The sequence below is a fragment of the Chrysochloris asiatica genome, unplaced genomic scaffold, assembly GCF_000296735.1.
Source record: "Chrysochloris asiatica unplaced genomic scaffold, ChrAsi1.0 scaffold00003, whole genome shotgun sequence".
Lineage (NCBI taxonomy): Eukaryota > Metazoa > Chordata > Mammalia > Afrosoricida > Chrysochloridae > Chrysochloris > Chrysochloris asiatica.
In genome coordinates, this window is record NW_006408521.1 from 21,073,410 (window position 1) to 21,089,256 (window position 15,847).

General features: G+C 44.4%; 1 protein-coding gene across 2 annotated transcripts in view; it reads right to left on the reverse strand.

Moving 5' to 3' along the window:
- Window positions 1-997: 997 nt before the first annotated feature.
- ALDH18A1 (aldehyde dehydrogenase 18 family, member A1) overlaps window positions 998-15,847 on the reverse strand; it is a 42,356-nt gene continuing 27,506 nt past the window's right edge. For both annotated transcript variants that reach the window (XM_006831180.1, XM_006831179.1), the window contains exons 10-17: window positions 15,202-15,295; window positions 11,083-11,303; window positions 9,140-9,277; window positions 7,541-7,736; window positions 7,330-7,451; window positions 5,408-5,594; window positions 4,022-4,117; window positions 998-1,179 (exon numbers count right to left, since the gene is read on the reverse strand). In XM_006831180.1, coding sequence (XP_006831243.1) covers window positions 998-1,179; window positions 4,022-4,117; window positions 5,408-5,594; window positions 7,330-7,451; window positions 7,541-7,736; window positions 9,140-9,277; window positions 11,083-11,303; window positions 15,202-15,295 — 1,236 coding nt within the window. The remainder of the gene's footprint in view (window positions 1,180-4,021; window positions 4,118-5,407; window positions 5,595-7,329; window positions 7,452-7,540; window positions 7,737-9,139; window positions 9,278-11,082; window positions 11,304-15,201; window positions 15,296-15,847) is intronic.

The window sequence follows — 15,847 nt, forward strand, 5'->3', positions numbered from 1 at the left end:
CTGTTTTCCTTTCCCCTCTCCTAGGCTGAGTCCTGTGTTGTTAGCCCTGCCATATGCCCTTTTCCCAACTTCTCTCTGGGTGACAGTACCTAATAGCGGGTTCACAAGGGAGGGAAACGAAGACAAGGGTGACAGCGATCAGGGAGGAAACTGCCACCAGGCATACAGGTTTTTCATAAGAACTTTATTTCCCAAAAAGAGGGGGAATTCTCAAGTATTAAAATACTCCTATAATTTTTTGTTTTGGAGTGAAAGGGGAAGCAGTTTACAATGATAAATTCATATAAAAATTTCACACCTAACTGCTGCTGGTATTCCTCCTGCTAAGTGGGGTAGATCTGGAAGCTTGCACTTCACTGTGCTAGATCACCGACACAGAGTCCCGAGGACCAGGAGAAGCCTGTAAGCACCTGGATGCTTACGATTTTCTCCACAAGTAAATACAAAAGGCCAAGCTTCGCAGCGGAAATGAGGACTCAGACCCATTTTGTGATGGTTTCTGACGACAGTGCTACAGAGAAGTGGCTCTCTTCCGAAGTTCCCAATCTTTCCTTTTCAAAAGATGACTTTGAGTGTGAATGCCCATGAAGACTTGTCAGGAATCACTGGCGTTAAAACGAACCAAATGCCAAGGAGACTTCACCTCACTGAGGTGATATGTGGTCGTCATTTTCCCACTGTCTTTTATGTGGAGAAACAGCACCTTTCTGTTCTGATCACTATGGGGAACTGGATCAGGCAAAGTCCCTACCTGTAGCAATTATTTTCTTACTTAAAAAAAAAAAAAATTAAGATGGTTGGGGGAGGGGGACGCTGAGCCAAGACTAATGTTGGCAAATTGAGCCTAGAAGCATCTCGGTACACTTTCTAACACGCAAGCCTTTTCAGGAACTGGGAGACAAGATCTGGTTTATCCCTGGAGACTCATAAGACAAGTGTTAACTGTGAAAACCTCTTGGATCATTTGTGGGTTTTCCTGGCTTTATTCTGAATGCTTTCAGTTGGTGTTTCTCTGAGGAACAGGGAGGTTCTCATGAAGATATTTTAAACTTCCGTGTTCTGAGAAATCTGATACCACGTGGTCCTGTCCTCGTAGCAGCCACTTAGTAGTAAGTAGTCCGTCAAGTCCTACTGGTCCCCGGGCGTGGATTCGTGATGTACTGATTCCCACTTCGGCTCCTGTAAAAAGGATGGATTAAGACGCAGCATCTCACAGCTTCTTTCCCATCTACTCACCTGAGGGATCCAGGTCTCATTCTTCTTGCTCCGTGTCCTCTCTCCATACCAACTCCTGACCCATCCTCCTCATTCTAGCTGGAGCCACACTGGTCCCTCTTCTCATGAGACACACTTTGGGGTCTCTTTTTGGACTATGTCCTACTGCATCTGACAATGCTCTCAGTTCAGCATGTTGACATTTGGGCAAGTGCACAGTGCTTGCTATGGAGGCTTCATCTCCCCACACATCCTTTAAATTCTAGAATTTTCCTAGTGTCCTCCCAGAATTTTAAGTGTGTATAGTAAATGAATCCATGGGCCTGGCTCAGTGAGCTACTCTGTTCACGGTGGAGGCAGAATTCCCTCCCTTTACAGAGCAAGTGCTCCATCCCAGGCCTTGTGGGGGCCCTGTTTGCAGGAAGCTAGGCAGCCAAAGGAGAGCTAAGGAAATAATTCCAGGTGGTGAGTAAGAGCAGTGAAGGGTCAGGCCAGGGCAGGGCTGTCAGTCAGGGAGGTACATCTGAGCTAAGAACTCCCCGATGAGCAGGAACTGGTCAGGGAAGGATCGGGTAGGAGGGGCTGCAGGCAGGACAGAAGAGAGTGCAAATGCCCCTATGGGATTTGCAGGGGGTAGGTGGGTAGCAAGAAGAGTGAGACCACTGGATTCAAATTCTGGTTCAAAATCACAGAGACCATGTGACCTGGGGCCAGTTACCTAACTTCTCTCCAGGCTCCATTGTTTTTATCGAGAAAATTAGTATCTGGTTTATAGAACTAAGTGAGATGATGCCTGTGATGTACTTAACCAGGGGTTTCAAAAAGCACATGGAAAAATTCCCGTATCTTTTCATTCCATTTTACCATCAACTTGTTGACACCTCCACTTAGCACAGTGACTGGTGCTGCCATTGAGTCTGTTTCAACCCATGGCAGCCTTGTGTACCAGGTCTGGCACCACCTTCATGCTGGTCAGGATGCCCAGGCCGCTGTATTCTGAGTGCCTTCTACCCCGGCGGAGAGGGCGGCCACCTTTCAGTGTTATACAGAAGAAACCCAGACCACTGCTGGCACAGCCATTCCCACTCAGTGACTCTACATGGCAGAGGGGAACGGCCCCACAGCGTTTCTAAGGCTTTCCATCTTTACGGAGCAGACTACGATGTCTTTCTCCCTTGGTAGGTTTGAACCACGAGTGAAAATGCTGCACAAGCAGGGACCCTCCAGCATGACATTGGACGATACTCTTTTGTGACCTGCAATGTTTTCATGAGCTAATTAAAAAAAATAACCAGGCCTTTCTTTCAAGTGTATGTTAATCTGAAAGCTCCACTAACATCTGTTCCCCATGGGTCATCCTGCTGGCATTTGATAGCATTAGTGCTAGTGATGTGACAGTTTAAGCAATCCAACATAATAGAAACCAAATTTAAAGTCCAATGAGTCCTGGTGTGGCACTGTAGAATATGCACTCAACTATAAAGTCAGCAGTTCAAACCCACCAGCTGCTCCTCAGAAACCCTAAACAGGGTCGCTAGGATTTGGAACCAAGTCAGCGGCACTTAACAATGACAACAATGACAAAGAAGAACTGACTAAAGTTCCCTCTGACAGACAGCCTTTAACATTTTCATGGCACAGCTTCCAGCATCCTGCAGGCTGACAAGCTGTCAGTGAGAGGTTGAGGCACACAGCAATACCCGGTAAATATTAGCTGTCACTTCTGGGAATATATGTCACAGGAAGGTAGCTCAGCCACAGGTTAGGTGTTTACTAGTCTCAGCTAGGAGGACAACTAACTGAGTGGTCTCTTGTCCTCCCCCATCCTGGCTTGCTACTTGAAATCTGGACACCTCAGCTACTGAAAGAAAGCAGGTTGATGTTTCTTCTTTTAAGAACTAAGTGGTGTACTCAGATCAGTGCAAATGATGTGATAATTAAATCAACCCAACACAGTGATACTAAAAATAGTCTAATGACTAAGAATAACTGACTAAAATTCCTTTTAATAACCTTTAACAATTCAGCGAAAACTATTTCCACAGGCAGGTCATTTATTCAAAAGTTCAGAGGGATTAAAATGTTTTAAACAGTTGAAATAATTCTCAAACATTCAGAAAGTGTGTCATAAATAGAGTTTTGTATAATGGGTCCCCTGAAAACCAGAAGCTGTTTGAGTTACTCCTACACTACAGGGGGCTGTATAACTAGTGGCAGCAGGTGGCAGAGGGAAGAGCGTGATTGTAGAGTTTTTTATCCTAAAGCCTTTAACCTACTGCCTGTTTTGGAAGTTCACCTCACACCTTGGCACTTTCCGATTTACATCTGATGCTGACTCTCAGCCCAGGAGCTGCATTAGCATGTCCCCTTTTCCTGCCCTTGGGTCATAAGTGTGTGATGGGTGGGGTTCCTAGGCAACCTGGCTGTTGTCACTGGGAAGAAATAAATCCACAATGCTACTATTTGAACCCATTAGCCACTCTGAGGGTGAAAGATGTGGCAATCTGCTTCCATACATATTTAGTCTCAGACACCCTAAAGGCCAGTCCTGCTCTGTCCTGCAGGGTCACTATTAGGCAAGGTTCACTTGAGTGCAATGTCGTTTTTTTTTAATACCTTCTTAACATGAAATTGATCACATTTGACAACAAAACAACATGAAATACCTAGAGTGTAAGACTTATGGAAGCTATTATTCTCCCCTTGTAATCCCACCATGACCTGCGCCTTCACCATGCTCCTAAACCAAACAACAATTCACAAGGGGCTCCTCTCGCCCCCCCACCCCCACTGGAGTCTTTCTTACCCAGTCCGAAGCGGTAGCCATCAGAAAAGCGAGTGCTGGCATTCCAGAAAACGCAGGCGCTGTCTACGTGCTGGAGGAAGAACTCTGCTGTCTTTTCTGAAGCATCAAGAGAGAAGAGAGTGGTGACCCATGGGGACAGTCTTGGTTCTAGCCACTCACTAGAGGCTGACCTTAGCATGTGTTCCCCTAACATATTAAACACACAGCTGTGTCAGAAACTGCAAAAGGAAGACGGCAAGCTAGCTTCATTAAACACAGTGTAATGGAAGAAATAATGACCTGGGAAAGAGTGGGTTAGGATCTGGTTCTCCCACTAGTAATGCAGATGCATCCTTAGTGTTACCGTGGCCTGCCTACACTACCTACTGACAGGCAGCCTGGAGTCAAGGTGACCAATGTGGACTCTGGAGCTAGACTGCCAAGATCTGAATGCCAACTCCATATCTACTAAGAGGAAACCTTGGGCAAGTTTCTAACCCCTTCTCTGCTCAGCTAACATGGAAATTGACAGCATTACCCTCTCAGCGTTGTGCAGAGGATGAGTCAATGCCCACGGAGCACTCACCCACCCTGGGGCCCAGCACATGGTAGGTACTCAGTAAACATGAAGTATTATTATTGATGGTGTCATTGTGATGCCCCAGTTGTTGCTGAGTGCCCTCAAGTCAGTTCAAACTCATAGTGGACTGACTAAATTCTTCTAAGAAATCATTCTGGTTTCCTTCTTCATTGTTACCTCCAGTGCCTGACACCTACACATTTGTGGAATAAATGAATGTGGAGATTTGGTTCTGCTCTTAACCAGTAGATTTTGGGCTTTGGCTTCCAGAGCTGTAAAATGGGTTTATTCCAACTACCTTAGAAGACTGTTGTATGGTAAGTGACCTCTAAACCAAAGAACCAAGCCCACCACCGTCAAGTGCATTCTGACTCACAGTGACCCTGTAGGACACAGCAGGGTTTCCAAGGGGGAATCTTGATAGAAAGGCTGTTTGGTTGGGAGTCAAGCACTTTATGTACTGTGCCACCAGGAGTCCTAATCCTCATTAAGGTAGAGTCTACTTCTGTCCAGCCTCCTCGTTCTGGGATGCTGCGACCACATAAATGAGGCAGTCTATGTGAACAGTCCAGGGTGCTGCAGGCCGTTAATGGGCTTGAATTCTAATTAAAAGGTTGGAGATCTATTTCCTATAATTTCAGCCACTGAAAATGCTATATAGTCCCTTCTACTCTGACATACTGGACTCAGAGTTGGAATCAACTAAATAGCAAGTTAAACCTACCCTGGTATTACTATGCTTTCTAGTAGCTCAAGAGGGGCTGAGAACCTCAGAGATCAGAGCAGAAAAAGCAATGCCTGTCTGCACGGAGCCTGTGGACACTGACCGTTCTCCGTGACAATGACGTCCGTGTGGGAGCTGCCGTACTTATGGATGTGGTCGATGGCCTCCAGGACACTGTCCACGACTTCAATACACAGTTCCAGGTCTCCGTACTCAGTTCGAAGCGACTTCACTTCAGAGGGGCTGAAGGTCAGATAGGAAGCAAACTTGGGGCCTGCGTGAATTTTCACCTGGAATGGGAAGACCAAGGGCAGGAATATAAAAAACCAAACAAGCATGCTCACACACTCACAGCCTTCCTCTAGGATCAAACAGCAAGGTGTCTCTTAAGAGCTTTTCTTTATGAGGGATGCTTGAGCCATAAAAGCACCTCTAAGAATCCAGGGCTTGTGAGGCGGGTCCTGCCCTCCTTGTAGAGGTGGCCCCCTGCACTCCAGGACTAGTTAAAACTAAACTTTGCTTTAGAAAGTGCAGGCTGGTCACTGGCCAGTAGTGGACCCTTGGTAATGCTGGAGTGGGGATTTAAGCATGAGGCTTTGCTGATCAGTCAGAATACAGGTAATTTGGACTGCTGGCATTTTACAAAAATTAATACTTGACATCAGAATTCCCATTCTCTGCTTCTGGGGCCTACACACTGAACCCATTTGAAAAAAAAAAAAAAAGGAGTACATTTCTATGCTTTTTACCCTGGTGTGCTTGAGAGATTAACAATAGATGGTTCCTCCAGTACCTCAAAGTGTGGTCACCTGTTAAGATTTCTGACTCCAGCTGGTTTAGCTCAGTTCTGACTCTAGGAGGCTGGTGGAATTTCAGGAGTTACAAGTTTGATCCTACTTGGACCTTGTTCTCCAAGATGGCCCCAAGGATAGGGTTCATGCATGGTTCCTTTGGCACCAAGCTCTTATCTCGGTTCAAGTTATAACAAATGAATTCTGTCTTAATTTCATTATCCTGGGGGTTTTGCTGTGGTGGTTTCTTATCTGGGTCCCCAATTCCTCAAGGACTAAGGCCCAGTCATCTTCCTCTAGGACTGAAACCTTATTCCTGAGCCCTTCTGGGTTCACTTCCTGAAATAAAAAGGTGACTAGAGGAATTGCAAGGCAATCCTGGGGATAACAAATATTCTGGAGTTGCCAGAATCAGGCCTGGAGAGATTTTCGTCCTGACTAAAGAAGACCTTTCCTCCTGTCCATTCTGGTCCAGTGTAGTGCTTGGTGTACAATGGTGTCCAGTCAAACAGACCACTGATGCAAGGTGAGGCCCTGAACTGAGTGACTCTGACTCACAGCAATCCTATAGGACTGAGCAGAACTGACCCACAGGGTTTCCAAGGCTGTGTATCTCTACACACACAGACTCCCTCAACGTTCTCCCTTGGAGCAGCTGGTAAGTTTCAACCACCAATCTTCTGGTTAGCAGTTCAAAACTTAACCCACTATGCCACAAGGGCATTAATATAGGCTACTGAAGACATTTGGTGGGGGTGGAGGTGGGGACAAAGTGGTGGCAGATGCACATGAATTTTTGGTTTGAAAACATTTCTACAATCGTTTCAAAACCAATTTTTAAAAAATGCATGTTCAAATACAAAGAAATACAAACACTGTAAACTTTGCTGCCAGATTAAAAAATTGTCAAAAGCAATCCATTCAACATGCTACCATGTGATGTCTTATCTTTGTACCCTCTTAGCACTTAACACATTCCACTTTGTAATAAAGTTATTTGTGTATCAGTTTGTTCTACCTACCAGACTATCAAGTGGACAGAGATCACGTCTTACTCACTTCTGTCCTTCACACACAACATGTGCATAGTAGATATTCAAAAACACCGTTTTTAAAATCGTCTCAAATGGAATGGCAGCTATTCCTGGCTTGCTGGCAAGCACTAATCCCATCGTATTGTAAATCTCAAAATAGAAGACAAGAAGTGATGTATGGGTCTGTGACTTTGTGTTACCTGTTCCACTCTCAGCATGTCAATGATCTGGTCAAATAAAGGTGTTCTTAGCAGATCTCGGTGGATTAGCAAAGTCTCCAAAGCGTTGCAGGCAGCTGGATATTCACATTTAGAGTCTCTGACTAAAGGGGGAAGAACAAAGATGTGTTTATATAGTACACGATCAAGAGCCAACCATGTTCACCCTGTGTAACAGGAGACTCCAGCTCACCGAGTCTGGTGGCTTTATCGACACTGGCCTCTGAATCCACGTACATGTGGCAGATGCCTTCACTGTGCCCCATCACTGGAATCCCCTTAGCAGTTTTCTGGATGTCTCTGACCAGCTGGGATGACCCGCGTGGAATGATTAGATCTATCATTTTGTCAAGGCGGCAAAGATCTTCCACTTCTTCTCTGGTGTTCACCTGGAGAGGTAGGGAATGAAAAGCTACAGATGACATCTCCTAACCACACAAAAACAAGACTCTTCAGCATCCCATCAACAGATACACGTCTGCCTACCCTGATGACGAAATCAGACACTGTGAAAACATTCTGAAAACGGATCATCCTGAAAACCAAAATGCCACCCAGCAAAACCTTATCAAGCATCTACACATGAGGTGCTGCGCCTGCCTTCAACCAGCTTGGAATCAGGACATAGGTAGCTAGGACAGAAGGCAGGTAATTTTTTAAATGCAGGAGAGATATCAACAGAGTGCTCTCTGGGGAAGTAAAGGTGGTACAATGAGCGCAAGGCTAGGGGGTCAACAAAGACAGTGGTTGCTCTGGGTTCTCTATGACCAGTATCCTGGGATACGGATTAGCATCACTAGAATGCTTCTGTTAGGATACTGAGATTACGAGCTTTTTTTTCCCCACTCTTTTTGACTTAAAATTCCCCACCCCAAATGTTCATGTTACTTTTATAAGAGAAATATAAATATACATGTCCAAAGAATGTTTATAATAATTTTATTCCTGATAGTCCTCACTGATGGAAGAAAGGCTGCTGTTATGGATGGGTGCTGCCAAGTAGATTCTGAATCATAGGGACTGAATGTGACAGGGAAGAACTGCTGCACAGGGTTTCCCAGTCTGTAATGTAGATTTTCAATTCTCATCCTCCTTTTCTGAGTTGTTCCTTCTCTACAACAAAATGGAGCCTTGCTGTTCTCACTTTGATCCCATGTAGACAGTTCTTCAAACAGCAAGTGGAACACTGGTGGTGGTGCCGGTGCTTATGTGCTGAGTTGATTCCAAGTCATAGTGACCCTGTGTAGGGTTTCTGACATAGTAATCTCTATGGGAGCAGAAAGCCTCATCTTTTCTCCAGAGGGAAGACAGGTAGATTAGATCTGTTGACCTTTCAATTAACATCCCAGCTCGTAATCCACTGCAATACCAGGGCTCCTTAAATGGAACACTGTTCAGCCTCAGGACTCTTGGTGTGGCACTGCAGGATCAGCACTGGACTGTGAATCGCAAGGTCAACAGTTCAAACTTACCAGGTGCTCCTCAGAAACCCATACAGGGTTGCTATGAGTTGGAACCAGCTCAATGGCACTTAACAAACAACAGCTAAGTCTCAGAAGAGTGTGTGGATGCAGCCTTCCTAAGCTACTGAAGGCCCATCTGTTCCTGCTCTGCAGAGTGGCAATAGGTTCCTGCTCTGCAGAGTGGCCTAATGCTGGTGGTTACTGCACTCAGTACCTGCTGCCCCTTCAATCAAGTTGGCCTGTTGGAGTGCCCTGGCCCTGTGCAGCCTCAACTCTTGCTTCAAGCACCAGAAGCTTGGGCTCTGACCTCTGGGCCTGACTGGCCTTACCAGTTGTACGGCCTCCCTGACTCCATGGATAGAGAGGGCCTCCTGGGTCAGGAGGTGAAGAAACTGGTTGCTGTGTGAGGCCTCCTTCCCTCCCTTGAGTAGCAAGCCATTGCCACTTGCAATAGCCAAGGCTGCCACCTGCAGGCCAAAACAGAGAAGAGTGAATCAAAGTGGGGGAAAAAGGAACAGCAACACCAACATTAACATTTATGGGTATTGAGTACTTTTTCTGGGCTAAGCACCCACTGTATCAGGCTTAGCCATTGAAATTTCACATTCCAGTGAATTAAGTACCTGTTTTCTTCCCCAGATATGGAAACTGAAGTATAGAGAGGCTGGTGACGCCCCAAAAGTACACACAGCATGTAAATATCAGGGCTAGAAGCCACCCAGGTGGCATGACCCCAAAGCCAAACAAGCCTGGATCTTACAGGCTCAACTATGCCGCTTCCTCAGGAGTTATTAGCAAAGCAACCTGAGTTAACGGGCCAGGGTTACAGTGCTACCCTCACCCCCACTTTGACCACTGTGGACAACAGGATCCTCAGCTGCAGGCAAGTGTAAGGAAGTGACTCAGAATGAGCCATGGGGGCACTTCCAGCTACATCCTCCTCTGGCCCCATAAGGCCCTGGGCAGTATGCAGAGACTCCAAGGAGAGGAGCGCCAAGCCTGTCTGGAGAGGAAAAGGTGGGTCATCCCAGTTACCCTGTGAGAGGATACTGACTCGATTCTCCTGAGTCTGAAGCTTTCTGAATTTTCTTACAATGAGAAGCTTGTTTTTTTTTTGCAACTTGATAAAAGAAACTACCATAAAGTCCTTGTCTGATATGTTGATCATCAGATTAATCTTTTAAGTCCTTTCTTGTTTGTGTGTTTTCTTCATGCACTCTTAAGGCTATATAAACTTTCTCCAAATAAATGCACAAACACACAAAATTCTTTTCCCTACATCTTTTAGGATATGTGGATTATTTGAAGGCACCCTTGGCTGAGATACCTGGTGAGGAACCTCACTGTGGCTGTAGGAAGAAACCTCTACCCCTCTTGTAAAGCAACAGCTCATATGAGTGGGAAACTAGCAGAGATACTCCAGCCCACAGAGCCAAGGACCCATTTCTATTAACAGAGGGACTTATACAGTCAGCCCTATGAGAGGTATGTGAACAGAAGGTGGCGGAATTCCAAAACCAGCCAGGGGCTGATGACAGCCCCTAATGTTATGGGAGTCCCTTGGTAAATAGCCAGGTTTAGGTCCTATCAGAGTAACCTCTGGGAAGCATCCACTGTGCACTGCAATAAAGAGCTGCTGCTTTTGTTTCTACATCATTTTTTTCTCTGAGACTTTGGGTTAGTGCAAAGAATGAGCTTGAGTTTGTATCATCCTTGTGGCAAGTCTGATGGAGACCTAATGCCACTTGATTATTCTGGGCATGGCCATTTGGTAAGAACATGTGATTTTTTAACATAAATCTGAGATGTGTCAACTTCTTTCAAGATGGTTGCCTTCTCATTTTCAGTAACTACTTCACAAAATAGGAAGCCATTTGTGGCACTAATAATACAAGAGTTTCTTTTGTTTCACACTGACAAAGCCAATCATGTTAATGAATGAATGACTAGCAGAGATCCAGTAGTCATAGAACTGAGCATATCAGAGAGGTAGTCGATTTCAAGTTTGCAACTATGTTATGATATAGTGGATGGACCTCGGCTGGAGTCATTGCTTCACTCTCAACTTGGATTAGGAATGTTAACTTGTAAAAGTTTCAGAAAATGGACATATGATACTTTAGGATTAATGGAGGAATCGATTACATATTATACTCTAAAGAGAACCTGAAGATGTAATCTTAAAAATGATTCCTGGAAGACTTATCTGCAATCCTGAAAACATCCTGTACTCCAGCTCCACAAGCCCGATGACAGGGCATTAGTCACATACCTGTGGCAGACAGTCAGGGCGAGATTCAAAGATCACCAGGAGAACCCCAATTGGCACAGTCACTTGTTCTAATTCCAAGTTTTTGGCAATTCGGGTCCGGCGCAAAACACGTCCCACGCTGTCCTGTGAGGAGGCTGCAATCTGCCGCAGACCGATGGCCAGACTGTTCAATTTAGAGGTGGAGAGGCTTAACCGTTTCAGCAGAGGAGGTGCAAGTCTGCCTGAGAAGAAGAATACACGGTAAAGCAGCAGATCTGGACTGGCACACCTCCAACTTTTATTTCTTGATGCTTCCCTGAATACAAGGATGGGCCAGCACTAGGAACAGACCCAATCTTAGGGACCACAATAGAGCAGTGCCATGTCACTCCTATAGCTTCTCTTGGAGGTTCGTTTGGCACTACATATCATGTAAAAGTGTGTACACCCATTTCACTTATGCCAGCAATTTTAATTACTGAAATTCAGCATTTGCACAAGACAACTTGTATATAAAGTGAGGACGTTGAGCACAGTATGTTATAATAGTGACAAACGGAATTCTACCCACAACTGAAACAGTGGAGCAGTTATTATAAGTAAAGTACCTATACTGATTGGTATGGAAAGTTATCTAAGGTACAGTTTATGAAAAAGGAAAACTATATCATAAAACAGCATATACATGATTCTACTTGCTCCTCGGAAACCTTGGACCCAGTCACTATGAGTCAGAACCAACTCAACAGCAATTAACAACAAATTGAAAATCTACTGCATATATGAGGGGGCTTCAAAAAGTTCATGGGAACAGAAAACGGAGGAAGTGGGATAAGTGATGTTACATTGTGGGGATTATAATCAATGACACGAATCAAAGTGTGTATGAACTGTCGAGTGGAGACGGTACACCTTCACCCAATTCACAACAAAAAATTAAAAAGAACAACCTTTCTGAAGCACATGGAGATGTCTGGAAGACACCAAGAACAGCAACGGCTGCCATCCTGACACCTTTCTGTGTTTTTAAGAATTTTATGAGTGAATTATTTTTAGAATCAAGAACAATAAAGCAGTTTAAATAAGATTATGGTTGGTTGGCTATATGCCGTTGTTGATGTTGTTAAGTGCTGTCAAGTCGATTCTGACCCATTGCGACTCTGTATAGGGTTTCCAAGGAGCAGCTGGGGAGCTTGAACCGCCAACCTTGCAGTTCAAACGACTTTGCCGTCTGACACATTAACCTAGTGCCACACCAGGACTCCTATGTGCCATGGAGTCAGTTCAAACGCATAGCGACCCTGTATAGAGTTTCCGAGGCTATAAATCTTTACAGGAGCAGAAAACCTTATCTTTCTACCACGGAATAGCTAGTAGTTTTGAACTGCTGACCTTGAGGTTATCAATTCGACTCATAACCACTATGCTACCAGAGTGCCTAGAATTATGGTAATTTCACATATATAGAATCTTATTTAAATAGTAGGCATAGTACAGTTCTCTCTCAGTATGTTTTCATACATACACATGAGGACATTTGGTATCACACACCACAGTCTTTCCTGCAGTTAATGATGAGGTGAGCTAATGAAATTTTTTTCTTTTTTAAATAAGCACCCCCATAAAGATAAACAATTAAGAAAAAAATGGAAACACATCATCATACCAACTGAACTCTTGGTGTAGTGCTGTAGATCAACACTGGACTGCAGACCACAAGGTCAGTACTTCAAATCTACCAGCTGCCCCTCAGAAACCGTATACAGGGGCATTATGAGTCTGAACCGACTTAGCAATAGTAACAACAATCAACCAGTTATGTCAGCCAATTCCTTTCCCCTCACATGTGCTTGCTATCTGTTGTTGCTGTTGCACTAATCATGTTGTTGTTGTTGTTAAGTGCTGTCAAGCTGGTTCCGACCCACGGTGACCCTGTATTGGGTTTCTGAGGAGCAACTGGTGAGTTTGAACCACTGACCTTGCTGTTCAAACTAACTTTGCAGTCCAGTGCATTAACCCACAGTGTCAAGCACAATGCATGTTACATGTCACATTCTAGCCTTTTGCCTAATAATGCATGTAAATTTTCTATGTAGCAGAAATTATTGCTTTAATTATAATCAAATATTCCATTGAGTTGATACTGTTTAATGTAGCTCATCACACCTGTTATTAGACACCACGTGCTTTCTAGTTTTTCTGTATGACAGATAATCTTGCTCTAAGAATTTTAACTTAAAGCTGTTTTATCTTCTTGATAAATTCCCAGAAATGGGTTACTGAGTTCATTGTGATTATCATGTACACCCAGAACTTTGTTCTGAAATATACTGTATGTCCTTGTGTATTTCCAGAGAAACAGAACAGGATCAGAAGTCAGTGTTCTGTCAATAACTCCCTGTGTGACTTTGAGCAAAGCTCTAACCTCTGTGGCTATCTCAATGCTGTGTCTTTAAGCTAAAAAGCTGGACAAGACAATGTTTCTTAGGACACGCACAAATCTGGATGTTTCAGGTGCATTTATTTGTTCAAATTTCCATGAAACCAACTCCAGTATTTGAATATGGAATTAGGAAAAGAGAATAAAGGAGACGTTCATTGCCTTGCTGTGAGCTCAGCCTCTGCCTCACACTATCAACACACCTCTCAAAGGCACATTCCCTAACTCTGGACAGATTTCACACTAGTTAATTAACTGAATAGACAAGCTATTTTTTATCACATGCTACAAAATCGGCTTCTACTATATGCATAATGAATCTGAGTTTGAATCACTGATCACATGGGTAGGTGAGAACGTCTCTGAGCTTCAGTTTCCTAATCTGTAAAATGGGAATAGTACTAGTAGCTGGAGTCCTAGTGTGGAGCTGAAGGAAAATGTAATGGATCACAAGGTCAGTTTGAACCACAAGGTCGGCAGTTCAAACTCAGCAGCCGGGCCTCAGAAACCTTACAGACAGGGTCACTATGAGTTGAAACCAACTCAACAGTACTTAACAACAACAACTAGTAGCTACTTTGTAGGTGGAGTCAGTGCATCGTGTAAATGGTCAGTGCTTGACTATTAGCTGAAAGACTGGCAGTCTGAACCATCCAGAGGTGACACAGGCCCAGCCATCTGCTTCCAAAAGGTCAGTCTTGAAAACCCTCTGGAACAGGTCTACTATGCACACATGAATTCACCATGAGTCAGAATCAACAGCAACAATCCCATGGGCACTGTGATGTGAAAGGGTTCAGCAAATGTTACCTGCTATCAGTTGAGTGTTCAAAGCAGTGAGGCTCTCAATCTTTTTGTTGTCGGTTTTGGGGGAGGCCTGAAATTGTTACCGCAACCATGGCTCATGACTTGTGGGGAATGGAGAAAGCCCTTATCGGGGGTTGTGTTAGAATCTATGGGGTAGATGTGTATGTACAGTTTCAAAAAGTCCAACTACTACTTTCCACCTATCTCAATAAAAATGATGCACGACATACATGATTTCTTCTATAAAAATCTTATATTTTGGCAGACTATGTTATAAGAGATCATAGAAGAATTGATGCCTTTGAGTTGTGGTGTTGGAGGAGAATACTGAAAGTGCCATGGACTGCCAAAAGAACCAATAGATCTGTTTTGGAAGAAGTGTAGCCAGAGTGCTCCTTGGAGGCCAAGATGGCTAAGCTTCGTCTCTCATACTTTGGACATATTGTCTGGAGGAAACAGTCGCTGGAGAAGGATGTCATGCTGGGTAAGGTGGAGGGTCAGAGAAAAAGAGAAAGACCCCTAATGAGATGGATTGGCCAGGTGGCATCATTGATGGACTCAAATGTAGCAGCGGTAGTGGGTTGGCCCAAGATTGGACATTGTTTCGTTCTGCTGTGCATGGGGTCGCTATGAGTGGGCTCCGACTTTATGGCACCTGACAACAACAACATGTTATACGAATTACAGTTGTTGTTACGTTCTGTCAAGTCGGTTTCATCTCATGGCAACCCTAAACAGGGTTTGAACCCTATTTGATTGGTGGGTTTGAACCACCGAACTCGTGGTTAGCAGTCTAGTGCTTATCCTACAGCAACACACCAGAACTCCAAGAATTACTAGTAGAAACAAAATACTTCTGAAACAATGACTCTAAAGAGCCTGGTCATGTTTACCCTCTGCCTCCTCCAAGTCTTTTTTGTTGGCTAACAAGATCTCATCACGCTGGTCCGTCAAGAGATCAGCCAGATGACAGATGATTTCTGCTCTCTAGGAGGAAAGACACACTGTTAGACAAGTACACAAACAAGAAGAATGCATACCATGCTTGTGTTGGACCTGCTCTTCTGAGTGACAGACCTTTCTCCTGCATCCAAGGTCAGCTTAGGTTGAAGCCTCCTCCCTTTACAGCCTTCACTTCCCACCAACATTCCCCTCAGGTTCTCCTTTTCTCTTCCCTCACTGTTGCTCTCTCCTCATCCCTTTTCCAGCTCCTCCTCTGTTACCAATGCTGATGATCATAAAGAACCAACCATGGCCCAAGGCGGGTGGGAGGCATGAGGAACCCGAGTGTGTCCAGGGACCAGCACTATGACTCTAGAGGATGCACACACCCTCATAGCTGAGGGTGCTTCAAAACTCCATGGAAAAATGGAATGAAAAGAGAATGGCAAACTTAATCCCACAGCATTTAGGAGGTTGTGGAACAATATACACTTGTCTGTGGATATTCATCAGCTACATGCTCAAATTTATGATATAAGTAATTCTCAAAGTGAGCACTGAGTGGCTACTAATTTGCTACCCCTGCTAGAGAGTAAG